The following is a 27,697-nucleotide window of genomic DNA, read 5'->3' as shown; positions in this document are numbered from 1 at the left end:
TTTGGTGGACTTTGAAAAATCTGAGGTTTTTTTGAAAATACCTTGAATCAAATTCAATTGAATACGATCCAAATTGGATTCGAACGATTGAATACAGCCTATTCACTCAAATTTAAAAAGTTAGATTTTTTTGATAAATTTTGGTTGGTCATTTTTTATTCAGACTTTGAGTTGATGGGAGTTTAAAAAAACTCCCATCACCTCGAAATTCGACCCTTGATAAATCTGCCCCTAATTAGTGTATCGTGACCTCCAAACTTTGTACTTTATCCACGACCTCATCCTGTCCCACCTAGACTTTTGCAACCTTCTGCAAATCATTAAATTTTCTATACTTCCCAGTTAAACCACCTAAACTCTATTTTCAAAATTATCTCACATTAACCTAAATGAGAAAAAAATCCTCCAACCCCCCCCCCCTCAGCAAAGCATGTCATTTTAAGGTTTATTGTTCCCCCCACTTCCTTTATCGTTTACTTCTTTTGCTTGTGTCCTGTTGAAGTAGTTCCTTTAAAAATCTTTGACATTTATATCAATTCCTTTCAAGGGCAAGTTTACTAAAGGTTGTTTTTTTTTAATTTGTGGTGCAAATTTGCAGAAGTACAATTTATTTTCCTGTTTATGAAAAGTTCTGTGTCACATTGTATTTCCAAATTTTTGCACAATAATAAAAAAAGAGTTTTTGCATTATTTACTACACTCACACATTAGTGTTTCAGATAGTGAACATTTTTATAACCTATAGCCTAAATTATTTGATAACTGCCAAAAAATTAGAATATTGATTTGAAAAGTTACTGAACAAGTTAATTCTGGGCATTAAAGTCTATAGGTGACCGTTATCGTTATTGGCACCAGTATCGGAACCGTCGCCGGCGTAAATATTTTTTCAATGCCGGAAAATTATTCGCCACCTATTTTTGCGGTAAATGTACGAATTTATTCGCCGGAGGTAACTAAATGGGCGGCGAAAATGGCAAATTCACGCCTGGCGAATAAATTCGCCCATCACTATTGTGTAAGACTAACCCTGTGACTGCATCACTGCGTCGGGTGCAGGCACATGGGGGCAAATTCACTAAGCCGCGAAGCGCCGAACGCTAGCGTTAATTCGCTAGCGTTTGGCATTTTCGCTACTGCGCAAATTCACTAACGAATGCTGGCGAATGCGTAGTTTCGCTAGTGTTACTTCGCAACCTTACGCCAGGCGAATTTTCGCTAGCGACGAAACTACGCAAATTCACTAACTTGCGCAGTGTAGTGAACGGTACCTTTTACGCTAGACTTCCTTCGCCACCTCAGACCTGGCGAAGCGCAATAGAGTAGATAGGGATTGTTTAAAAAAAAGTCAATTTTTTTTCTAAGTCCCAAAAAAAACGCTGGCGTGTTTTCTACATGATGGCTGATAGGCTGAAAAAGATTGAAAATTTTTTGGGGCTCCCCTTCCTCCCCCCTACATTTCCTGACTCATGGCAACTTACCTAGACAGTGGGCACATGTGTAGGGCAAAATAAAAATTTTATTTGCTGATTTGAAGGTTTTCTAGGCATTTGTAGTGCAGATACGTATTCCTCCATTGAAATTTGAATTTCGCGCCGTATGCAAATTAGCCTTCGCTAGCGTAACTTCGCTTTATATAGCGAATCAACGCTAGCGCAACTCCGCAACCTTACGCTACCCCTGTGCGCAACTTTGGATTTTAGTGAATTTGCGGAGCCCTGGCGAAACTACGCCTGGCGAAGTGCGGCGAAGTGCGGCAAAGTTGCGCCTGGTGCAACTTCGCATCTTAGTGAATTTGCCCCATGAAGTGAATTTTGGAGCTGAAACACATGAGCATAAAAAAGTGCAGGGGAGGATTCTCAGCCTGATTACAGGCCAAATAACAGCCTAGTGTGGCATTAGCCTTACATGGTCTAAGCATATTTATTGACATGAAAGGTACCAAATTACAAGAATTTACAGATCAGCTAAACAGGTATCTGAAACGTAAAGGGTAAAAAATATTCTTTGCTGAAATTCCTGGGGAATGTAGTCCTGGAGCAGAAGATTAAATCTTAAGGTAATGAGCTAGATATAGCTTTTGCAAAGCCATCCGGCACAGAAGGAAAGATTGTGCAATTTTTAGTTTGAGACTGTGCAAGTGTAAAATGCATGAAAGAATACGTCTTCCTGCAATTGTTATTGCAGGTCTTAAAAAATATGCTTTTAACAAATTGAGATTCTCAGAACTGTCTAGAAAATAATATTACATTGACTTGTGCAAATATTTGTTCTGACATTATTCTGTTTGCTGGTTTTATTATATGTCCCTATAAAAGTCTTATCTGTACTCATCCAGAGTTTCACATTGCAGTTTCATATCCTGGTACTGTATAATGTTAAGTTTTACAAGTCTTGTCTGAGGAATCAGTACATAAACGAGTGCGCAATAAAAGTCGTTTTAAAGAAAAAGGAAAGCCTATATATCAAAGCCTACATAAAATTTAGACACCCTCCAATGAATATAATCATGTTCTTCCCCTCAGTACTCATTTTTGGAAATAAATGCACGTTCTAGGGAACTTTCTAAAAAATCATCGCACTGCCATCTTACCTCCCTCTCCCAGGCGTCCCTTATGAAGAATGAACTTTGCCCACATGCAGCATCGTTATGGGACCTGTTATATGGAAACCTGTTATCCAGAAAGCTCTGAATTACAGAATGGCCTTCTCCAATTAACTCAATTTTAATTAAATAATTCACAGTATTTATTTTTTCACTGTAGCAATAAAACAGTACACTGTATTGGATCCCAACTAAGATATATTTAATCCTTACTGGAGACAAAACAATTCTATTTGGTTTAACTCATGTTTAATTTATTTTATAGTAGACTTAGGGGCAGATTTATCAAGGGTCGAATTTCGAGGGTTAAAAAACCCTCGAATTCGACCCTCGAAGTAAAAATCCTATCGAATTCGAAGGATTTACCCCAAATAATTTGATTGAATGATCGAATAAAAATTGTGAGATCGATTGAACGATTTTTATTAGATCAAAAAAAATTAGAAAAGTGCTGGGGAAGGTCCCCATAGGCTAACATTGAACCTTGGTAGGTTTAAAGTGGCGAAGTATGAAGTCAAAGTATTTTTTAAAGAGACAGTACTTCGACTATCTTCGAATCGTTCGGATCATTCAATTTGATCAAATTCGATCGAATTTGACCCATTCGATGGTCGAAGTACCCAAAAAAATACTTAGAAATTCAAATTTTTTTCAATTCAAATTATTCCCTCGAGTTTAGTAAATCTGCCCTTAAAGTGCATGTAAAGTAAACCTATCTCCAGTATACCTATCTCCAATATACTTTAATTAAAAATGTGTACCATTTTTATAAGAAACCTGACTGTATGCAGTGAAATTCTCCCTTCATTTACTGCTGTGGATAGGAATTGTCAGACGGTCCCTAACTGCTGAGCAGGGAAACAATCATACTTATGAACAGCAGGGGGAGCCCCCGCCTTACTTCCCAGCCATGCAGAACTCCAGCAGCTTTGTTTATGACGATCCCTAAGCAGCCCAAACCACACTGAGCATGTGCACAGTCTAAGGGGCCGATTCAGTATATTCGAGTGAAGGATTCGAAGTAAAAAAACTTCGAATTTCGAAGCATTTTTTGGGCTACTTCGACCATCGAATGGGCTACTTCGACCTTCGACTACGACTACGACTACGAATCGAAGGATTCGAAGTAAAAATCGTTCGACTATTCGACCATTCGATAGTCGAAGTACTGTCTCTTTAAAAAAAACTTCGACCCCCTACTTCGGCAGATAAAAGCTACCGAAGTCAATGTTAGCCTATGGGGAAGGTCCCCATAGGCTTGCCTAAGTTTTTTTGATCGAAGGATATTCCTTCGATCGTTGGATTTAAATCCTTCGAATCGTTCGATTCGAATGATTTAATCGTTCGATCGAAGGAATAATCCTTCGATCGTACGATCGCAGCATTTGCGCTAAATCCTTCGACTTCGATATTCGAAGTCGAAGGATTTTAGTTCCTAGTCGAATATCGAGGATTAATTAACCCTCGATATTCAACTCTTGATGAATCGGCCCCTTTGTCTTGCAAAGATGTTTCACAAAGTTACAAGATGGTGACCCCCTGTAGCTATGTGCTATGTGCTAAATTCAGATTTAAACATATTTTTTTACCATAATTTCAGTGTGAAACCTAAGTAGTATCTGCCACAACTTGCATGAGATGCGAGTGTAAATTAGCACCACTTTGTGATGAATCACAAGCATGTTGTGAGTGTGGATGGGCATTCTAGTACATCAATGAGTGTCCACAATAGCACTGGCATCAGATTCACTTGGAGCAATTTAGTTGAGTTCATAGACAAAATACTCTTAGAACATCCCTGGTATTACTGCTAGGTCCTGACTTCATGCTCAGTTTTGTCTTCATTCTGTGAGCCTTAATCAGTTGTATCCTGTGTACTGAATACAGTAAAAAAAAGCTTACAAATACAAGCTCACCCAAGGGCAAAAATGCACCGCCAGAGAGTCAGTTACTTTTGTTTTTTTTTCTGTTTTGTATAGGGTGCACAGATACAATGGAGCCAAGTAAAGAATCACAAAACTATTTATTTCATTAGACAAAAACTATTTTAGACTGACAGATTTGTTTTTGCAGTTGACAAAATGTTTTGTGCTACCTCAAAATGGTTTATGTGATTGTGACAATTAGTTCTGTGTCTAGAGAACTTCTTTAGGCTTAAATTCACTTCATGAATTTGGTTTAACCAAATTCATTTTGCATGTACAAAATGCATTTTGTAATTAGCATATTTGCTCAAGTCCAAATACATTGTATCTATTTTGAAGTTACAAAATGCCTTTTAAATTACAAAATAGTTTGATTACAAGTGATGCCCATACAGTATGCTGCATGTACTTTCATATTACAGGCAATAGTAAATTTTGTGGAGGGTGCTGCACGCGAATTGACGCCGCATCAAAATTCGTTTTTTGTGAATCTCTTGGGGAGGAGGCAGGGAAATGGAAAGGATATGGAAAGGTTACAGCCTATAAAATAGCAATCGGTGAGAAGAATGGACAGTGAGTGAGGTTAGAAATTGTGAAAAGTAAAGATAAGTGTAACTGTTGTTATGTACGGGGATATTTTTTAACTGGGGAAAGTCAAATGAAGAAGTTATAGAAAGGCGTTTTGAGGTCATGGATGATACAGGCTTATATTTTTGAATGTGTGGGTATTTCCACAGTGGGTGCCCAGTCAAATGTTTCAAAATATCTACTGAGAAATATAAAAAGGAACCTCTTTGTGTTACTTCTGCAAGTTGTCAAATCACAAAGCAAGATGGAAATAAGTACAACCAAGTTTAATACTATTATCAACCCGCTGTGCTTCCAAAACCGTGGGAATTTTCTTTCTGTGGAGACTGGGGCAGTGGCAGGGAACTTAATCAAAAGTGTAATTAGGTAAGATTAGGGAGAATGCTTGTTTGCTCTTTTAAAGAGATTGTTCACTTTTAAGGTAATGTTTCGTATGTTATAGAATTGCCAGGTCTAAGCAACTTTCAATTGGTCTTCATTATTTAATTATTTTTTAGTTTCTCAATCATTTTTTGTTTTTCTCTGACCCTTACCAGCTTTCAAATGGGGTCACTGACCCCATTTAAAAAAAACAAAATGCTCTGTAAGGCTACAAATGTATCATTATTTTTATTTTTCATTACTCATCTTTCTATTGAGGCCTCTCCTATTCATGTTCCAGTCTCTTATTCAAATCAATGCATGGTTGCAATGGTAATTTCAACCCTAGCAATTAGTGAGGGGCGTATTTATTCGCCAGGCGTGAATTCGTGGCGAATTCCCGCGTCAAAAAAAAATGGGCGCCAGCGTCAAAAAAACGGCTCAGTTTCGCAAAATTTTCACAGGAAATTCGCAAATTTTTCGGCAAAGTGAAATGCCCCAAATTCGCCCATCACTACTAGCAATTAGATTGCTGAAATTTCAACCTGGAGAGCTGCTGAATAAAAAGCTCAAAAACCACAAATGAAAACAAATAACAAATTGTCTCACAATATCACTCTCTACATCATACTAAAAGTTAACTGAAAGGTGAACAATACCTTTCAATACACCAGAAAGCCCAGACTGATGGTTGTTTAGGGTGTGATTTGGGACAAATGCTTATGGCCTATTTATAAAGGTTCATATATATATATATTTCTTTTTTTTTTGTTTCCCTGAATCAAACTTTTTTGTATTAAAAATTCGATATAAGAATAATGAATCTAAACCACAAAAAAATGTATATTTATGTGGAGGCCAATTTATTAAAGGTTCAATTTTAGTACTTTTTGAAACCATGAATGTCTTGAAATTAATTAAAAAATTAGAATTTAAAAAGCAAATGAAATTAAAAGCTAAATGACATGCTAAAAATATGAATACATCGAAAACCTCTAAAAATGTGAGTTTTCTGACAAAAAAATCCAAAAACCTCTAGGGGGCAGATTTATCAAGGGTCGAAGTGAATTCGAGGAAATTTTCGAAGTAAAAGAATTTGAAATTCAAAGTAATTTTTTGGATACTTCGACCATCAAAAAGGATACTATGACTTCGAATTTACTTCCACTTCGATTCAAAGTAAAAACCGTTAGAATATTCGACCATTCAATAATCAAAGTAGTGTCTCTTTAAAAAAACTTTGACTTCAATACTTCGCCAAATTAAACCTGCTGAAGTGCTTTGGTCGCCTATGGGAACCTTCTACAACCATTTTCAAGTCTTGACACATCAAAGTAAAATCGTTAGATCGTACGTTAAAATAGTTAGATTCGAATGATTTAATTGTTCGATTGAATGATTTTACTTTGATCGTACGATGGTCGAAATTCGAAGTATTTTATACTTCGAAATTCGACCCTTAATAAATCAGCCCCTAAAAGTCAGAAATGATTTAAAATTATCCAATAGGATAAGCGCAGCTCCCCTTGACTTTTATAGGACCACAACAGCTTTTACCTGGCATATTTTTGTATTCGAGTTTTTTTGTGGTTTTTAGACAAATTTTATAGTAAATCTCAAATTTTAAAAAAATATATAAAAACCAAGGATTTTTAGACTTTCGTGAAAAAAAATAGAATTTAGATTTTTAGTAAATAGACCCTATAGTGTAAAATTGTTGGCCAGGGCCCCTTAAACGTCCATGCCTTCCCGAAGTCAGCAGCTCTCAGAAAGATGGGGGGCCCGGCTAATCAAGTAAGTGTGGTGTGGCCCGGGCCCCCCTTACCCTCGGGGAACCCTACAACTCTCCCCCCTGTCCCCCCTGATGGCTGCCCTGGTAAAAGCACAAGCAATTTGAATGCAAAAAGTTGCCATCGTAAAACTGCCAGGGTCATGTAGCACTGCACAGTGTTGGAGTACACGTTAACTTAGTACCTTTTCAGGTGTTAGGTACCACGTCCAAATCAATTGTCATAGAATCCAAGATTGTTAGTGCAAAAAGTGCTTTATTGGCTCAAAAGTAGACATAAATACTGGCAATGTTTCGGCCACAATGGGCCCTTTATCCCCTTGCATATATAATAAAGAAAAAATGTGTGAATTGTGTTTAATTTGTTTGAATGGAACACAAATAACTGGGTAATTACTTAAATCAGAATCTGAATTTAAGAATAAATATTGTGCTAAATCTTTATGTACATTTTTATATAAGTAGCTGGTAGGGCATTCACTTCTCTAAAACCGTGACTACACAATGGTGTATTAATGACAGTATACATATATATTAATAACATAGTAACATAGTTACTGTTTTCTGTACTACATTGCAATTTCCTAATCATGGATTGAAGTGGTACTATGTGTATATATATATATACTGCCACAAATTGGAGTGCACTTCCATAAGTTATAATAAACAGCCTGGGTGCCAGTCCAGAAGAAATATTGGTAAATCAGCAAAAATGACAACACTCCAAGGAGAAATCAGCAGGATTTTATATATATATTTTTATATATTTTATATATACAGTATGTTTATTATAAACATTATCAAGAACTTTGCACTGCACTTGCCCAACTTTTTAATAATATATATGTTTCTTTATTTTGAAAGGTTAGCTTGTGTGTGTGTATATGTGCTATTTATTAATGGGATTACATTCTGTATGCAGTACATACCTGAGCACTAGTGATGGGCGAATTTATTTGACGTGGACGAATTTGTGGCGGATTTCCACGTTTTGTGTTTTTTGACGCCGGCGACAATTCCGATGCCGGCGACAATTATAGGTGGCAATTGATTTTAATGCACGTCGGAATTGTCGCCGGCATCAAAAAAATGGGAGAAAATTCACCCATCACTACTGAGCGGACATGACTTTTTGTACTCAATTGCTATCCTGGCCTGAGTGTAACATAATTGTACTTTAGTTTCTTACAGAGTAGGATATATGTAGAATATGATCCACTGACTTGTGAGTTTATGTTATAAAGGCTAAAAAGGTTCCTGGTGCGCAATCGCCTCAGTGGCTCAACCACAATCTAATCACTTCTTGTCAGGACTACAGACTGTACTTTTTCACTAGCCTACCTACATTTCAAACCTAGAGTGAACTCACACGCCCTTCTACTAGCTAGCCTTGAAAGAGTCCATCTCCCAAAAAAAGTCTGGCCACATTGGTCTTGGTCCTGCCTGTAAGTTTTCTAAGGCCAAAGAGAAGCGCACAGCTCCTATACTTCCTTATAAAGGCTTCTGCAGGGTAATTGTCCTACAGGCCAACCTTAGGGGTTGTAATATTGCCCAACTATTTACATATGAAAAATAAACGTTATTTTTCACCTCCTTACATGCCTTGGCTCTCTGCTTTCTCCCTTTGAAGACCCTAACTTTTTTGCCAATAGTGATAGCTAGAAGAGAATTTTACAGGTGAACTACCTGTTTAACATCTTCAATTAAGTTACATAAAACTATGTGATATCCTTGCTGGGGTTATCTGGACAAACTGGCAATCTGGGTGGAAGATGATAGTTAGCATCTATAAATGGGACCCCATTAATGGAAATAAGGCAAGAGAATCTTGATGCTGAAGGACCTAGGAGCATTTGCTGATAATACAAAAATATAATATAAAATATAGCTGTTTTAAAAGGGTAATATGTACATACACTGTAGGAGATTTACATACTTCAGCTTCATAAAGCACTTGTGTATTTTTATCATGATATCCCTGAAATAACAGTACCAGCAGATACATTACACAGCTTCAAAAAGGTTGGATGCCTTACTGTCAGCAACAGAAAGCAACAGTGTAAGGACCTAAGCTTAATGCTTTACATTCATATTGTATCAATAGTTGTGGCCACAGAGACCCAGTTACATATGTTAACTTGTTAAGTGCCAAAATATAGTCACAATTACAGCAGACATGCACTGCATATTTAACATATATATATAAACACACTGTGCTATAAAATAATACATAAGGTACATTATCTGTACAGTGGCAAAGCGCAAAAATTGTTCCTGAAGATCATTTGAAAAATACATTTATTAACACAACCAACTGATTGGCCACTTGGTTAAACCCTTAGTTACAAAAGTTTATTTAAAATAATGTACATCAAATAGTTACCAAACCAACAGTTAAAGGAGAAGGAAAGGCTAAAACTAAGTAAGCTTTATCAGAAAGGTCTATATAAATACACCAGTAAACCCTCAAAATAATGCTGTTCCTCTGTCAAAAGAAACACAGCATTTATTTCCTTCTATTGTGTACACATGGGCTTCTGTATCAGACTTCCTGACTTCAGCTTAAACCTCCAGGGCTTGGGCTTGAGCATGCTCAATTTGCTCCTCCCCTCCCTGCTGTAATCTGAGCCCAGAGGAGTGAGCAGGGAGAGACTCAGACAGGAAGTGGTGTCACACCAAGCCAATAGGGCAGCTGCTATCCTAAACAAACAGAGAGTTTTTAGAGCTGTTTACTCGGGTATGGTAAAGCATTCTGCAGAATAAATATAGTCTTATAGCTTGTACTTTTGTGGTTATTCTATTGGAAATAAACTGCTTCGGTCGCTTTCCATCTCCTTTAAATTTCCCTATTATAAGGAGCCCAAAATTGGGTTGGCCAGCCCAAGCTGCATGGGGACCTTTTTAATATCTGCCTTGGGTGTGGCAGACATTTATCATATCAACTTTTTAATTCAAATTGTTGGATGGAAGAAAAATAAAGCAAATGAAAAAAAGAGTGAAATAGTGGTTGCATTTGATAATATACAATGCTTATATAATGTAGGATGCATTTCACATAGTTCATAGTTGATCATTTTAAAAATCAGGATAAACTAATATATAAAAAAATAATCTTTACCTTATGTCTTAGCTAATACTTATCAGGAAAAAATGGCTTTGAGGGTGTATGGATGCATATATCTGATCAAGATTTAATAATCCAACTGGATGGTCTGAAGTAACAATGTCCTAATGTTTTTAAAGGGATCCATATACCGTTGGACAGTACTGTTTGTAGAGACGATCCACCAGTGTGTTACTTCCAGGAACTACAGACTTGTTCTCATCTCTGTTCATATAATTCCACAAATGCACACCATAGGAGTTATTGAAAGACGGCAATTCCTTCCAAACCTCAAAATACTCCCTCCAGTTCTGATATGGTATAGGATAGATGCGCTCGGGGTTCAAGCAAGAAATATTCCCACAGATAATATCCTCTTCCACCTTCAAATCAGTCGCACATAGTGGTTTCAGAACACGTGTAAAAAGGCCTGGACCTTGATATCCCCAAATATCTCCTCTATAATTAAGCACAAAGTCATTCAAACACTTCCAGACAAACTTGTTATGGGGACTGAAGCCAAAAACACTACTGCCAGACGTGTCAGTACTCTGAGCAGTCAAAAAGTTCTTTTCTGGGATTGGCCGCATGGAGATGACATCAGCATCAAAGTAAAGTCCACCATATCTCCAAATCATAGCCATTCTGCAGGCATCTGAGAGGTTATGGATCCAGTAAGGTTCCCATCTTTCTTTAGCCTAGAAGACAATAATAAAACAGGTAAAATGCAGTGGATGTCTCTGTGTCTGACTGGAAATATACAATATATTGTCTGGAGGATTTTTTACTGTCACCCAGACACAAACACCTGTATAATAAAAGTCCTTTTCAAATTAAACATGAAATCCAATTTCTTTTTTTTTTATTAAAGCATTAATAGCTGTTGTAAGCTCATTTAAAAATCTCAGCTTTCCATCAAATAGTGTCTTCCCCTCCTCTATGCCTTAGGCAAAGAGGAGGGGCAGACAATTACTTTCACTTTCCATTCAGCACTTCCTAGATGTCACTGCTCTCCCCACATTCCCCGGTTCTCTTCACCGTTTAATTGTCTAGCCAGTGCATGGGGATGGACATCAGGTCCCCCATTCTGGTGCACAAACAAGATTTTGAGATGCTGCACGGCTTGCCTTAAAGAAGAACTAAAGCCTTACTAAAGTAGTAGCTAGAAATGTTGTCCATTTTGTTTTGGGCTTCTGTACCAGCCCAAGGCAACCACAGCCCTTTAGCAGTAAAGATCTGTGTCTCCAAAGATGCCCCAGTAGCTCCCCATCTTCTTTTCTGCTGATTCACTGCACATGCTCTGTGCTGCTGACACTTACTGAGCTTAGGGACCCACTCAGTGGCGTAACTACCGAGGAAGCAGACCCCGCGGTCGCGGGGGGGCCCGGGGGTACAGGGGGCCCGTCGGGGCCTGCTTCCTCAGTATTATGCGCACATTTGCGGGACATTTGTGCTGGCAATCAGCACCTCTGCGGACTGCCAGCCTTAGGCAGATTTCCTCCAATCGGGGCCTGTGCCATAACAGCCGTCAGAGTGTGAGTTATTGTTCCACTTCCTCCCCCCACACCGGAAGATGAAAAGCAGGAGATTCTCTGACTGAAGATGCGTAACGTCACATCACACGCTGGCGCTGCACAAAGTTTGTTTTTGTTAAAGAGCACACACAGTGATTTATGATGCTAGTCTGGCACCGATCGATCGCATCTTCAGTCAGAGTCTCCTGTTCTGAACCAGGGAGCAACTGCACCAGGGCCCCTGCCCCAGCGATGGGGCCCACTTGCCAGAAGGGGAAGTTACCAATAAAAGAAATGTTGCTGCTGGTATGTGCTGGAAGAGCAATATAATAGGCAAGTATTCAGATGGAGAACACTGGGAGCCACCCCAGGTAAAGCATAAAGTAATGGGATGAGGGGTGGGGATCATTCTCCTGTGCACATTGTGGAGCATGGCTTAAAGATTCAACTGAACTGAACTATAATTATCCCCTCCTCTTACTGGGCATTCAGTATATTAATTTTCAGTCATCCACAAACTTCATAACCAGTGCTATGTTTGTTGCAGGAACAGTGTCAGGGTGCTGGTGGACTACAATTCCCACAATGCTCCAAAAATTTTTGCATTGAGGCTACACTGTTATATTTTTTATTACTTTATATTTATGTTCTCTGTTTATCTTTCACTTATCTTGTAACCCATTGTCTGCTTATTGGGGTAAATAGGACCCTAGCCACCGGCAGCCAAAAAATTATCAAGAACTGCTGAACAAAAAACTGTTTAATTCAAAATCTATAAATAAATGATGGCCAGCTTTGTCTACTTCATAAAAAAATAGGTCAGTTACAGTTGTGGTCCAGTCAGTGGTGTCTGGGGGGCCTAGTTGTAAAATGTTCTCACCAGGGCCCTTTGGTTTCGAGGAGAGGGGAAGGAACAAGAGCAGCAGAAAAGCGAAGCGGTGACAGACTCGCTGCCCTGACTGATTTGAATTTCCCGCCCACACTGGCTCTGTAAGCTGCGCTATGGACTTGCTAAAAGGCAAATTGGTGGCTCAGTGACACCCCCCTTCCGTCTCAGCACAGGAAGATACCTAGTAAGGACTTGGACTATTTCATTGCTGTCATTAGCCATTTTAATTTTTAACCCATGGAAATTTGATAGTTATTTTAATATATGTGCTGAGGTTATTATCTATGAATCCACCACAGTGCCATCTTCTATGAGTTCTGGGATTATTTATACATAGAAAAATAGGGCATTTTTGGCCATATTTATTTTTAGGGTTTACTTCTCCTTTATTAACAGTGTCCACAAAATGGTTCCTGTCTGCTTGTTATAATTATGAGTTCCCAGTCTGAAGGAAACAAGATTCAAATAATTTATACAGTGTAATTAAAGTTCATTTTGCTTGACTAATGTGATAAAATAGGATTTTGAATATTTTTTTTTTTTTGGGGGTGACGGGTCCCCTTTAAAACGAGATTACTATTTGCTTTAAACTAGCTAAATTACTTTTAAACATAAAAAATAGAAATACATTTTCTGCTATTAAAGGGCACTACTCCCTGCAGAACTATTCCTCCAGCCAGTTTCTCTGTTTTGTAACTCACTAAACACAGGTCCTAACTTGCACCAGTATTTGCTTTCATTTTGCAGCTGACAGTTCAAAAGTAACAGCTGTTTATTTTCAACTAAATTTGTTTGATTTAGTGCCTAGGTTTGGTAAGTCAGCCCCCTGTCCCATTATTACAGAAAAACTGGGTATTATTACAGAGAAAGTTGGGCAAGCATAAAGAATACTTTATTCAGTTAAATAAGGTTATGCAAACATGTCCACTTACAACCTTCCCAGTGACTAAGATGCAGGTCTTGTGCCTCAGATTCAGAACTTCGATACTGTTTTCAAGCTGGTTGAAAGAGACAGGAAAAGAGGAGGACAGAGGCCTCACAAGGAGAAACACATGCCTAATGAAAAGTCAAGCTTGGCAAAGAGCTGCCTCAGATACACAAAGATCAGATGTGTCAAATTGAAAAAATTAAAGATTGGGTTAAGGTCCCTCCACAAAAACAAAAGGGGCCTGTAGTGCTGTGGTTGGTAGTAGGTTTGCCACCTGTCTGGATTTCAGCCCGGTTTTTGAAAGGGGAGTCCAGGTGAAAACTGCTTGTCTGGATTTCCAAATTAGTAAATCCGGACAAGACATTGAAGTTAACGAAATGGTAATCAGTCAAAAGCTAATCACCACATCATCAGTCCTGCGTCTGATGTCATCAACCCCTACCCGATGACATAAGCCTTTTTTCTGATGTTACTAACCCGCCTCCGACATCATCGGTCCTACCCCCTGCCCGATTTCCATAAACTGAAAAGGTGGCAACCCTAGTTATTACAAATACTATATTACACTTGAAGATACTTGTCAGGGATTCTGTAGATTGTTGGTTATCCAAACCAGGGCCGCCATCAGGGGGGCACAGGGGGTACTACTGTACAGGGCCCTTCTTGACAGCGCCAAAGCTGTGCCGCCTCTCCTGAAGTCCCGAACAGCCGAAATGCTGAAGCGCCGAACAGCTGAACAGCCGAAGTCTCGAAGCGGCAAAAAGACCCAAAGTCGCCAAAACAGCTGAAATTGAAGTCCTGAAGCGGCGAAAAGACAGAAGTCATGAAACAGCCGAAATTGAAGTCCTTAAGCGGCGAAAAGACCCAAAGTCACGAAAACAGGCGAAATTGAAGTCCTGAAGCGGGGGAAAAAGACCAAAAGTCACTAAAGGAGGCAAACTTATAGGGGGGCCCTGGTCACCAAATTTTTTTTTAACTTGTAGGTGGGCCCAATATTTTTTTTAAAAAAACTTCTACGGCTGGCACGGGAGCCACGTTTTTTTTTTTTATTTATAAGGGGTTCCTGACCTGACAATCAATACTTTTTTATCACTTATTTGTGTGAGGGGCCTTTTTTAGCGCTGATGTCTGTGTGTTTTTTTAACTGTAATGTGGAGTGGGCGGGATCTGGGGTGGGCCTGGGGGTTGGGGTGGGTGGGGTGATTTCTAATGCCAGCCCTGATCCAGACCGTTAGCTGTTAGATTGTCAGAATCTGGTTCCTCAATATGGTTTGTTCGTGATATTAAGGGGAGATGGCTAAATAAACATTTTGCAATAGTTACAGTGTCTAACCCTGTGGCCCTGAGCTTGTGAATTACAATTATAATTGTGATGCACAGGTCAGGAAATTCCTAACACAAACTCTCCCTAATCTGCGGGTCCAACTGAGCCTGGGGTTGAGAAAAGACTTTTCTACTTGTGTCTGACCCTCTACAGTAGTTTTAGGGTTAAAATCAGGCATGCTCAGCACCACACAATCCCATCAGTCATTGACGGGAAGGGAAGGAAATGCTTTGCCCAAACCCAATTGACCTGCAGATGCCTCCAGTAACCCCACGTTATGGGAAAACATCAACATCAAGCCAAATTAAAGTATAACCAAACTGTTTCTTTTAGTTACACTGTATAAACAGCAGTTATTTTCATTTACTAAGTGACTAAAAGAATGAGTAACTAAGAGAATGAATATGGTTATGTTTTAATCTGGTCTTGCTTGGATATTTTTCCATGAGGTGGGGGTCACATTGAGAGGCAAATTTATCATGGTTCAAATTTCGAGGTGATGGGAGTTTTTTTTTAAACTCCCATCACCTCGAAATTTGAAAAAAAAAAAGAACAACCGAAATTTATTAAAAAATAAATAACATTTTTTAACTTCGGGTGAATAGGCTGTATTCGATCGTTCGATTCGCTTGAATTTGAATCGAAGTATTTTCCAAAGAAACGTTGATTTTTTTACAGTCCACCAAATGATTCCAAATAGGTTCTAGGAGGTCCCCCATAGGCTAAAACAGCAATTCAGCAGGTTTTAGATCGAATTTTTAAAGAGACAGTACATTATAAATTTCGATATTCTAATTTTTTTCAAGTTCAATTCGAATTTGTACTATTACCTAGAATTTAAAAATTCGAATTTTCACTTAGACCCTTGATAAAACTGCCCCTAAGTGACATATGTATGTACAGTATGTAAGCATGACATCTGCATATGCAACAAAAAGTGTTACTTTATCAGCTGTTATTTTCCTTAGTGTTGGAAATTGGAAGCATAACATTCAAAAAATCACTATAAATTTGTTTTGCGCTGTAGTGTGGTGTCAATTTTACAGGTTATGTATGGCAGGGAAGTCTATATTATTTTAGTATTAAGTGCTTGAACGCTTAAAAAACCTAGAGAAAACAGACAACGGTGGTAAGAAATCTTTTTGTTGAGTAAGTAAGTTGTTAATCATTTAATAGTGCAGCCAAAATATTACATACAATCAATGTGTATCAAGGAAAAGTATCGCATTAACAATTATATACTACCAAGTCGTGACCAAGAGATAAAAGCTCTACAAGGAAGTGGATACCCTTGCCTGAAAATGAGAATTACCCAGATGTTTCATGATGTAGACTTTATCAAGGGGAATTCTGGTGTGTTAACACCATAAATAAATTTTTCAATAAAACGCCAACCAACCTCTGTCTCGCTCGCGATAGCCTTACTTCCGAGTTTGTGACGTCACATATACTATTGTCACTTCCGTGGACCATCAGTCCATCGGAGTGACGCAGCCTACCTATTTAGCATATCTTCCTGGGGAATCTATATTAACTGACCTGTATTCTTAATAAAGGTCAAAGGGGACTAAACATTAAAAAGAATTATTGTTTTAAGCTTAGTATTATATTTAGTAATTATGTGAGTGTTAAGTACTGGACAGATGATGAGATGGCATGTGCTCTCATAAGTCTTTAAAGGGATACTGTCATGGGAAAATTTTTTTTTTCTAAAATGAATCAGTTAATAGTGCTGCTCCAGCAGAATTTTGCACTGGAATCCATTTCTCAAAAGAGCAAACAGATTTTTTTATATTCAATTTTGAAATCTGACATGGGGCTAGACATATTGTTAATTTCCCAGTTGCCCCAAGTCATGTGACTTGTGCTCTGATAAACTTCAATCACTCTTTACTGCTGTACTGCAAGTTAGAGTGATATCACTCCCTCCCTTTTCCCCCCAGCAGCCAAACAAAAGAACAATGGGAAGGTAACCAGACAGCAGCTCCCTAACACAAGATAACAGCTGCCTGGTAGATCTAAGAACAACACTCAATAGTAAAAACCCATGTCTCACTGAGACACATTCAGTTACATTGAGAAGAAAAAACAGCAGCCTGCCAGAAAGCATTTCTCCCCTAAAGTGCAGGCACAAGTCACATGACCAGGGGCAGCTGGGAAATTGACAAAATGTCTAGCCCCATGTCAGATTTCAAAATTGAATATCCAAAAATCTGTTTGCTCTTTTGAGAAATGGATTTCAGTGCAGAATTCTGCTGGAGCAGCACTATTAACTGATTCATTTTGAAAAAAACATGTTTTCTAATGACAGGATCCCTTTAAATAAAAAATAGAGTGAATGTAAACATTTATTATTAAAAAGACATTAAGCACAACGAGCAAAAGGTGCCTTTAAAAAAAAGTCTTACATTCATGTACATACCTTTAGAAGCCATTCCAAAAGTGGTGTGTCTTTAAACAATTCCTCCATTCTGAGTGGGAAGATGAAGACATTCTCAAAAGCAGACAGAGATGGAAATCTTTCCTTTGCTCGTTTCTCATCTTCCACTGAGTTTATGTCTTCTAAACCTTTCATGAAGAAAACCACTGGTCTATCAGGGTACACATGGGCTGCAGACTCAATAGCACACAACACTAAAGAAGGAGGCTCCATTCTGTCAGTAGTCTCCAAAAATATAACTCCATTCCCGTCTTTAAGAATTTCATCTGGATTCATACTGGCATTGGTATTGGTAAAGGTAATGATATGGGTATTGGATAAAGTCTTTGAAAAAAGGGTAGGGAAATATTCAAAACTTAATTGTTTTCTGGTGGTCTTGTAGACAAAGCCAATAGATAAAGCAAATAAAAAGATGCCAGATATCTTTATTCCATTCATTATTGCCATATTTCATTTGGTTAAAGTGATGAATCTGTAAATGAAGACAAAGAATTTAAATGGATGTTTGCTTTCATTGTTCAGTCTAAAACCGGCTGGAAAAAAGCAGTTGCTATGGGTAACTGCCCAGGTACTAGCAGTGTCTGACTGGGGGTCCTGGGCCCACTGGGACTGCTACCTCAGGGGCCCCCACACAGTGTCGGACTGGGACACCAGGGGCCCAACCAAAGACCTTATACCAGGGGCCCACTCTCAGTTCTATTATTCTTCCTCTCCTTACTCAACCTCTTTTCTCCTAGTCTCTTTTCTTTACATATTATAATATATTAAACCATATATTTAGCTTCTTTGTTCTCATAGAAATTGATAATGACCATGAAATAGGCTAAATGTTTAGAAGTAGGAGGGCCCACTGACACCTGGGCCCACGGGGAGTTTTCCTGGTATCCTGGTGGGCTAGTCCGACACTGGGTATTAGTGTTTATAAATGAGCCCCAGCTATCTATAGGGTTGCCTGTTCCTGATTTCTGCTTCCTGTTCCACCTTGTACCTTTCCCTGTCTTCACCTTGTACTGACCTTGCCTCGCCTGTTCCTGATTCTTGCTTCCTGACCCTGCCTTGTATCTTGTACCTCCTCATCTCGCTCTGCATCTTGCCCTGCCTTTTCCAGTCCTCTCTTGCTATCCTGCTCTCCAGTCCTCTCTCGCTATCCGCTCCAGTCTCCTTCTGCTCTAGTCTCCCTTTGCACTCTATCCCCAGTTTGATCTGATCTATGCCCACACTGTCCTGTCCCATCCAGTCTGTTCCTGTTCCACTCCTGCTCCATTCAGTCTGTTCCTGTCCTGAGACATCGCCCTTTTCATCCTAGTCCTGTCCTGATCTTCACCTCTCCGTCCTGTTCTGCTTTGCACCTGATCCAGTCTCACTCTTTGCCCTCATCAACCTGTTCCTGCCTTCCCTTTACGTGTTCCCTAGGCACATAGAGCTCCTGCCTCAAGGACTCGCCCTTTGTCCATCAGTCTCCACAGCGCCCCCTACCTAATATTTGACATGCACAGACCTGTTTACAGCAGTTGCCACCAATTTAAGGACAATTACAAAGCAGGCACACCATGCCAACACCTTCCGCTGCTTACTGGAGAATGAAGAAAAAGGAGCTAACATAGTTACCTCCAAATATGCAGCATCCTTGAAGTCATCTATGGCACCAAACTTAGGCAGATTATAACTGAGCCATTTAACCAGTTCTTTGACCAAGAGAAATGCCCTCAGATACAGATAGCTTCCATAGTTTTTCAACTAATGAGCAGATATTACTTAAAGCAAGGGAGATCAAGAATCAAGAATACATCATTGAAATCCACCAAGATTTAGCTGACTCGACTTTTTTAAGTGATCCTGACTTCTATCTATGCAAAGTAAATGTATTCAGAGTTCAAGGAAAGAGGGCTCACCTCAGCTGGGCATATTGTTTTGCTCTCCTCGCTCTTTGCAGTGAAAGAACGTATGCACTGAGGTAAACCCTGGATGCCCCCTTCCTTCTTCAAAAATCTACCCTCTCTTTACTTGAAGGAATGGGACAGTTTTGTATAATTAAAGGAGACTATGGCGGAAAAGTTCAAGTTCATTTAGAACATTATAACTCACAGTGACACCCACATGCATCTAGTTCCTCCACCCCAAATACTAGATAGGTACACACTACAAGACAAACTAGAGCACACATATTTACCACAGTAGAGTTTAAGACATGCGGTATCCATCTAGAGCTCTCAATGCTCGATGCACATCGTTGGTTGCATACAGACTACAATATTGTTTAGCTGTCATGTATAGTATGAAGGGCTTGAGTTGCAGAGCTTGGCTATCCAGTATTGTTCTGATAATTCAGGGGTTAACACTTGTTTTTATTCTCCAGACCAAAGGTCTACCTGAAGATTTAATTTACTGTGTCAACATAACATTTCCTGTAGAGCAAACTCAGGTTTGGTTTAGCTTTGAGTGCTCTTAATGATGCAGCCTCCTTATTCATGATAACAAAATATCCCCTAGATAAGAACAGCACACTGCAGCTTATATAGGATTGATTGTTTGCCAAATGATAATTCATTTCATGTGGCTTCTTACAGCTAATGGGCAGACTTTGAGCATATTTTATACTGTGAACTTTACATTGTGATATTGGGATATACCCTGATGGTTATACTTAGGGCAGCCATCAGGGGGGCACAGGGGGTACAAGTGTACCAGGCCCGGGCCTGAAGGGGTCCGGCAGTGCTTAACTTTTCGAAAGAGCCGGGCCCCCCTTGACGCGCTGAAGGCGTGCCGCCTCCTTCCAAAGTCCCGAACATCTGAAATGCAAAAGTGCTGAAAGTTCCGAAAAGACCCAAAGCCACGAAAATAGCCGAAGCTGAAGTCCAGAAGCGGCGAAAAGACCCAAAGTCACAAAAGGAGGCGAAGTTGAAGTCCTGAAACCACAAGTTAAGGGGGGCCGTGGTGCCAATGTTTTTTTTTTTTAAAATATTGTTTGGGGCCCCAATTTTTATTTTACTTGTAAGGAGGGCCCTGGCACCAATGCTTTTTTAAAAAAAACTTTTATGGGGGGGCCCCTGGCGCCAATGTTTTTTTTTAAACTTATAGGGGGGCCCTGGTCCCCAATAGTTTTTTATAACTTGTGTTTGTGGGGGGGTTACCTTATGTAGCGCTGATGTCTGTGTGGTCTTTTAACTGTGATTTGGAGTGGGTGGGATCTGGGGTGGGGCTTGGGGGCCGGGATAGACCATCGGACGGTTAAATATCAAAAAATTTGTTGTTTGTTTTTTTTACTCCAAAAACTACTAATTATTCGAGGTTCGGTTATTCGGAGCTTGATAAATAACCCGCTACATGTGTTCGTTTGTACTTCATTTACACTTTTCGATGTTTCTTTAAACTGTTCAACAGCAGTTTTCACAAGGACTCATTTTCCAGAAATGTTTTATCCAGCCAGTAAGACAATCTTTCTTTATATTTATAATGCTTATAATTTGTGCCGTTAACGCTGATGATATGGCAAAGTTCCCTCATAATTTAGTATGCACATATGCTCCATAATTCCATTCAGCTCCAATGGACTTAGAGGCTTTGGCCTCATTTTCAGAATGCCCTTTTCCAGTTTAGATATCTGTCCCTGTTTGCTGAAAAATTAGCGAAACTGTGGAAAAATGTGCAAAGCGGTAAAGATTTGTGAATGTATTAAAGTCAGGGGGCTGCGACATTTTGCAGAGGTTTCATGAATGTATTTGCATATGAAAAATACAGAATTTCACCGCAAATCCATACCTGACGAAATCCATAGCTAATTTTATTGAGTGTACCAAAGGTCAACATAGTGTATTGGCAAATCTTGGCTTTAATTGTCACAAAAAATTCCCAGCTGCAAACCCTTGGATCTCGGCTAGAGATGGCTCTGCGATATCCATGTAGTGTCCCAGTTACTTCTAAAATGAGTTTCTGATATATTAGCTGGCTACTAAAATTAGCTAATTGGCTTGTAAATTATATTTTTCAAATAGGTCCACCAAGGTACTACATGGGTAATACCATTCAAGGTCATAGCAGGCCACTAGTCCATCCTCAGCAGATGACAGGAACCCATATGGTTTGTCTTTGTGAATAGGTGAGCATCACATAAGTCCAATAAACATGATGAACATAGAAACACATTAAACATTTTCATTAGACATGCCAGAAATAAAGTAAGGTCCAGGTGCAGTTTTTATTAAATTCCCAAAATTTACAAAGGGGAACAAAGTACATTCAAGTATAAAAAACTGGTTTAGAGAAGATTGAGCAACCTTTATTGAACCACATGATTTAAAGTTCAAATCTTAATCAGCAAACGCACTTGCATGGGCAACTTGTACCTGCTGTGCAAGAGGTGTCCATAATGGCAGTCCTTGGACATTCCAAAACATACCAAGTGCCACAGAGCTTGCATTTTCCTTTTGCTAAGCCCAATTCCCTTAGTGCACCAGCACTTTTGCCTGCCCATGTGTAAACTGACCCTATAGAAACAGCATCAGGTGGGCCTCGTAACCTTCATATGGTTCAACTTGGAGATAAGTAGGGTGCAGTCATTTGGTAGAAATAAAATATTTGTTTTTCTACATCTCACTTGGTGGAATTGTCAAGAATTGTTTAGGTGGCAAAAATTATTTTGCTTCTATTATTCGCACCATTCTATAAGTCTATGTTGTCTTTTCAATTTACCCCCTTGGCCCTACCTGATCTTTTTTACTCAAGGTCTGCTCTGTCCTTATTCCAGCTATTACCAATCTATCCTAAGTCCAGATTCTGAACTTTCCTTCCTCCAGTGAAATGGGTTTGCATCAAGTGTTTTTGGGAAATGATTCTCATTTTCCTCGATTTATCTTTTGCAATTTTTAATGTCAACCACTCCTCTATAATGCAACATGTCACCTTTCTTGAATAATTATTATTAATTATTATTAATATTTATTATGTTATATAAACCTGACCATATTGGCCTTAGTGACCTTTGCTGTTTCTACTAACATCTTACTCACTACTGTTTATATAAAATCTATCTGGAACGGTCTAATTCCTAAGACAGACGAATGGCTAGTGTAAGATGGTTGATATTTGTTACCCCCGCCCTCTATGACGCCATAACGCTATAGGGCCCAAGGCAGGATGGACTATAAGGGCTAATGGTCAACTGTGGACAATGGTCACTCATATAACTTATACTAGGCCATACAAATAAATGATCTCCACTCTGTTACTTAGATTCCAGAGTGTCAGCATAGTGTCAGCATGTCTCTTATGCCCTTTTGCAGAAGTGTTGCTCAATAGCTGTCTGTACCACAATGGCTATGTTTATCCAACAGATGTCTACAAAGCTGTGGACAGTTGGAACTAGAAAACTCTTATGTTGCAAAACTGCACATCTTACAGGAATGTATAAATGTATATGCCAGTAAGTCTCCTCGCCGGACCATGTATGGTATTTCCATGTCCCCCTTGTCACAATTAATGTAAATGCCTTCTGAAAGCTATATAACGCTTGGACCAAGAGGTGTGTCTTTGGTAAGTCCTTGGGTGACATTCTGTGTGTTACTTCAAAAGCTTACCCAGACAAAACTGTTATGTTGTATTATGTATGAATAAATTGCCTGACTATTACTAAAGGTTTTCCTTTACTGAGTTTTGTCTTACACGAGGTCAAAAATGGTACTACTAAAAATACCATCACTACATTTGATTCAGCACCCTGCTTTGGGATATTCTTTTACAAAACCTGTTGCTTTTCATTCACAAAATGCCCAATAACTTTAGTTACTTTAACGTATGGCTTCTGCCTTTAACAACTACCTTTCGCTACTTGGATGCCGTCAGGTCTTAAAGTGAGAGGACCAAGGGGGGGGGGAGTTCTGGACAGGCAAGTGAACAGTAACATATACAGGAATGACAGGGAACAGAGATTGAAGTTGTGGAACAGGTCAGGTCAGTACCAGTCAGACAGTGCAGTACAGGAGCAGGAACCAGGAGCTTAGTCAGGATAAACAGGCTGGGGTCAAAACCAAAAATTGGTATAGAATCAGGATCCAGAGGATTAGTTAGTAATCAGGCAAGGTTTGTTCAGGCAGGGAATCAGCAAAGATCAAGGACAGGCAAAAGTCAAGAACAGTAAATCAGATAATGAGCACACCAGGAACTATCAGGAAATAGACCTACTGTAGGTTGGGCAATGAGTCAGTGCCTGGTTCAACTCCAGGCAGGATGTTACAGTTTCTCTCTCAAATACTACAATAAACCCTTACTCATGCCCTTAGCCAATCATGTAGTGGACTAACTTAGCCCTCTACTAACCAACTTCCCCAACACTGCCCAATCGATATTCGTTTTTTCTGCTTCTGGCTAAGAGTCAAAATCATGGCTTCCATTTATGGAAACATTCTGGAAGAATAAAAAATGATTTGTTTAACTTTCAACACCCTCTGACTACATCTCCTAATTACTGTCTCACAATCTTACTGTATTATTAGTCATTCTCTTTTACCACCCTCTTCCCATGCATTTTTCTGCCTCAAAAATATCTTTCTTCCTACTCCATCCTGAATTTCCCCATAAAGAATTATCCCTTAGCCTTTTCAAAGCCAAATTCTAAATATTGAAGCTTCAGCACAGCATCTGTTTCAGTCTTGCCACTTTTAGACCAGTGTTCCAACCGTACTGTATTACCAGCTTTATATTTGTGCCTGTCAATTTCCCCCCAACCACTAACATGGCAGGTTGTGGCATAGATTATACTGTAGCTCTTTGACTAAAATATTTTCTGACTAAAGAAACTTAAAATGAAGAAGTTCTCCTAGGGACTATTAACAATTGGTACTTTCAGTGGTTTTCAGTTAGGCAGTGTCAAACTGCTGATAATATCATATATTGTGCCTTTGCTTCCTGGCAGAAAATGACTGTGCATGTACAATATTGCATTTTCGTATATTTCTCCTTTTTAACTTCCTGGCATCATTGTAATGCGGTGTCCTATTTCGTGTTTATTAGTATAATGCTGTTATATGGCTCTGTATCTTACATATGCACAGGGCACTGCAGATAAATGTAAGGTAAACGCTTCTGGGGAAAAATAGTGCATGTAAGAAGCATATTTGATATTTCCCAATATGCATTATAACATTATGTAGAATGTAGGAAGCTTACCAAGAGCTTCTTACAGTCTGAATTTGTATGTTATATACTCAGTAAAAATGTTCAGAAAGGAAATGTTTCCTCGCTTCAGAGCCATTCTATAACTGAAACACAACCAGTATTTTAGGGTCCCACTGTGCTCTCTCTTAGTGTTTTTGAAAAAGATAGCAGGGCTCTTTTGCCAGCAAGTTAACACCTGGGCAGTAACCTAGGGCAGCAGCCAATCATATTTCTGCTTCCATTGTTCTACCTTAAAGACAGTGGGGCTCATTTATCAACACTGGGCAAATTAGCCCATGGGCAGTTACCTATAGCAACCAATCAGTGATTAGCTTTTTAAAGCCAGCTGCAAGTAGAACAATGAATGCAGCAATCTGATTGGTTGCCATGGGTTACTGCCCATGGGCAAATTTGCCAAGTGTTGATAAATGACCCCCAGTGATCCTCAACCAATGGCTAGTGAGCAAGAGGTTGCTCACCAATCCCTTGGATGTTGTCTTGCATATGGCCTCAAAGCTGGTGCTTTTTTTGGAATTCCTTGTTTGGTGGAAAGCCTTGGTTGCAAAAAAACAGGTATACCTGCAAACAGATTCCCCTGTAGGCCGCTGGTCCACACATGGCCACTAGATAGCCAATCATAGCCTTTATTTGACATCTCCAGGAACATTTTTCATGCTTTTGTTGCTTGACAACCCTTTTTAGCTCACAGGTAAAAAGGTTGAACTTAAAGGTACTGTATAAACATGTATATAGGGTTGTGGGCATCTGTTTTTGGATAATTAATAGTGGTGATCTCGAGCCTGACATAAAAGCAATCTATTAATCTATTGGTAATGACCCAATAATCTGGTCAAATAATTCTGTGGTACATCTTACATTTCCATAAAATTGCATTTTGTTTGCATAAACAACTCATCAGCCTACACTCCACATGTGACTCTTGACACATTTCCTTCTCTTAGTTCTGCTTTACCCAAGGTTTTGCAATATATCCTGCTTCTTCTATAGTTGACACCTTGATAATTATATTTAAGGGAGATTTTTGACTTTGACTGTAGGATGAATGCAGAAACGTAGGGCATTTTGTCGAACATCTACCAAATATGACATGCTTAAATGTCACGACTGTAGCAATTCAATTATGTTTTAGGCTTCACTGTTAATGACTGCGGTTTATAGAGTCAAAGCAAATATTAGGAACTAATTTCAAATTATAATATAATTGAAATTCTTCCATCCATGTTGTTGTTTTTAAAACTCAAAGGCATTTCCAGTAACAAAAGTTGAAGGAAGGAATGAAGGTCAAACACTAAAAACTATTCCTGGAAATTGCGAGCAGGCGACTTCTTTATAGAGCCATGGCTAATCTTAGAGAGCATCAGGCATGCCAGGGTAGGTAGAGGTCACGCTTAAAGAACTTCAAAACTGTTCTGTAGGAAAACAATTTATGAAGTAGCTGTCTATATTAGGAGGTACCCATTCAATCAAAGAGGCTTGCCCCTAACATAGATGTCCAATATAGAATGTCCAACATTTATTTTTAAACACTTTTTAAAATGTTAATTTTAAAGTTTAGAAAAAACAGTTCAAGCAGACTGTTTTAACGTATTCTACTGTTTTTCCTATAAAAATGAACTCAAGGTCTGTCTTCACTGTTGTATCTTCTTGCCTTGCCTGTGTTACAGAGTGCTATCTACTGGCTCAGCTGTACTGTGCCCATCGATAACTTTGTAGCTATAGAATAGTATCATTTTGTAGCTATAGTATATTCTCTATTGGGTTAATCATTTGTTGGAAACTGATGATTTAATAGCATTCTTTTTGCTTTTGCAAACTTCCTTTCATTCTCGCAGCTGAAGCATGGTTTCCTTTCTCAGCGTGCATATAAAGAAAAGATTTCTATAGGAGATATAAATAGTTCCAGCCGTATCTACATTCAATGCATATAATAATATCTCTATATAATTATAGCTCTGACGTGCCATAAAATAAAATATCAAATTACCTCTTATTTTTACCTTATGGGCAGCTGTTTCATTTCTGCACTTCTCTTATCTTCTCCCCTTCTGTTTCAAAAAAAAAAAAAATGAGATGGGCGTTGTTTACTGTAACTGTCTTTTATCATGGTCTACAGCCTCGTATCTTCTGCTTTACACATGATGCCCCTGTACTGTATTATGTTTCTCCCTATATTTTCATGAACTACTACAGTAAACATTAACTTTGTCTAGTCATGGGAAATGTGAAGTAACAACAGGGCTAAGTGGACTGCAGTTTATCTATGTTCAGATAATAATTGAATTCATTAGAAGCTTGTTTCCCAGGCATAAGAGCATCAGGATCAGATTTCACCCTGTGCAAGGCTTTTTATGCTCAGCTACACATTTAGTGATGATCAGCTGATCCAGTGGATAATTACAGTCATATGAAAAAGTTTGGGAACCCTTCGTAATTCTTTGGAGTTTTGTTTATCGTTGGCTGAGCTTTCAAAGTAGCAACTTCCTTTTAATATATAACATGCCTTATGGAAACAGTAATATTTCAGCAGTGAAATAAAGTTTATTGGGTTAACAGATAATATGCAATATGCATCATAACAAAATTAGAAAGGTGCAAAAATTTGGGCACCCCAACAGAGATATTACATCAATTTAATACTTAGTTGAGCCTCCTTTTGCAAATGTAACAGCCTCTAGACTCCCCCTATAGCCTTTGATGAGTGTTTGGTTTCTGGATGTGGGTATTTTTGACCATTCGTCCATACAAAATCTCTCCAGTTCAGTTAACTGCTTCAAATCATCCCATAGATTTTCATTGATATTCAAGTCGGGGGACTGTGACGGGCATTCCAGAATATTGAACTTCTTCCTCTGCATAAATGCCTTTGTAGATTTCCAAGTGTGTTTAGGGTCATTGTCTTGTTTGAATATTGAACCCCTGTGTAACTTCAACTTTGTGACTGATGCTTGAACATTATCCTAAAGAATTTGTTGATATTGGGTTGAATTCATCTGACCCTCGACTTTAACAAGGGCCCCAGTCCCTGAACTAGTCACACAGCCCCATAGCATGATGGGACCTCC

General features: G+C 38.9%; 1 protein-coding gene across 1 annotated transcript; it reads right to left on the bottom strand.

Moving 5' to 3' along the window:
• Positions 1 to 10,039: 10,039 nt before the first annotated feature.
• On the bottom strand, positions 10,040 to 26,854 carry LOC108718208 (alpha-1,4-N-acetylglucosaminyltransferase). The gene is made up of 3 exons (XM_041565007.1): positions 26,633 to 26,854; positions 17,448 to 17,937; positions 10,040 to 11,068 (listed from the first exon to the last, which is right to left on the bottom strand). The coding sequence occupies exons 2-3, from the start codon at positions 17,910 to 17,912 to the stop codon at positions 10,505 to 10,507; spliced, it is 1,029 nt and encodes a 342-aa protein (XP_041420941.1). The 5' UTR covers positions 17,913 to 17,937; positions 26,633 to 26,854; the 3' UTR covers positions 10,040 to 10,504.
• Positions 26,855 to 27,697: the final 843 nt, after the last annotated feature.

This window comes from Xenopus laevis, chromosome 5S (assembly GCF_017654675.1).
Source record: "Xenopus laevis strain J_2021 chromosome 5S, Xenopus_laevis_v10.1, whole genome shotgun sequence".
Lineage (NCBI taxonomy): Eukaryota > Metazoa > Chordata > Amphibia > Anura > Pipidae > Xenopus > Xenopus laevis.
Note: the sequence above shows the minus strand (reverse complement) of the source record. Positions and strands in the feature narration are given on the sequence as shown.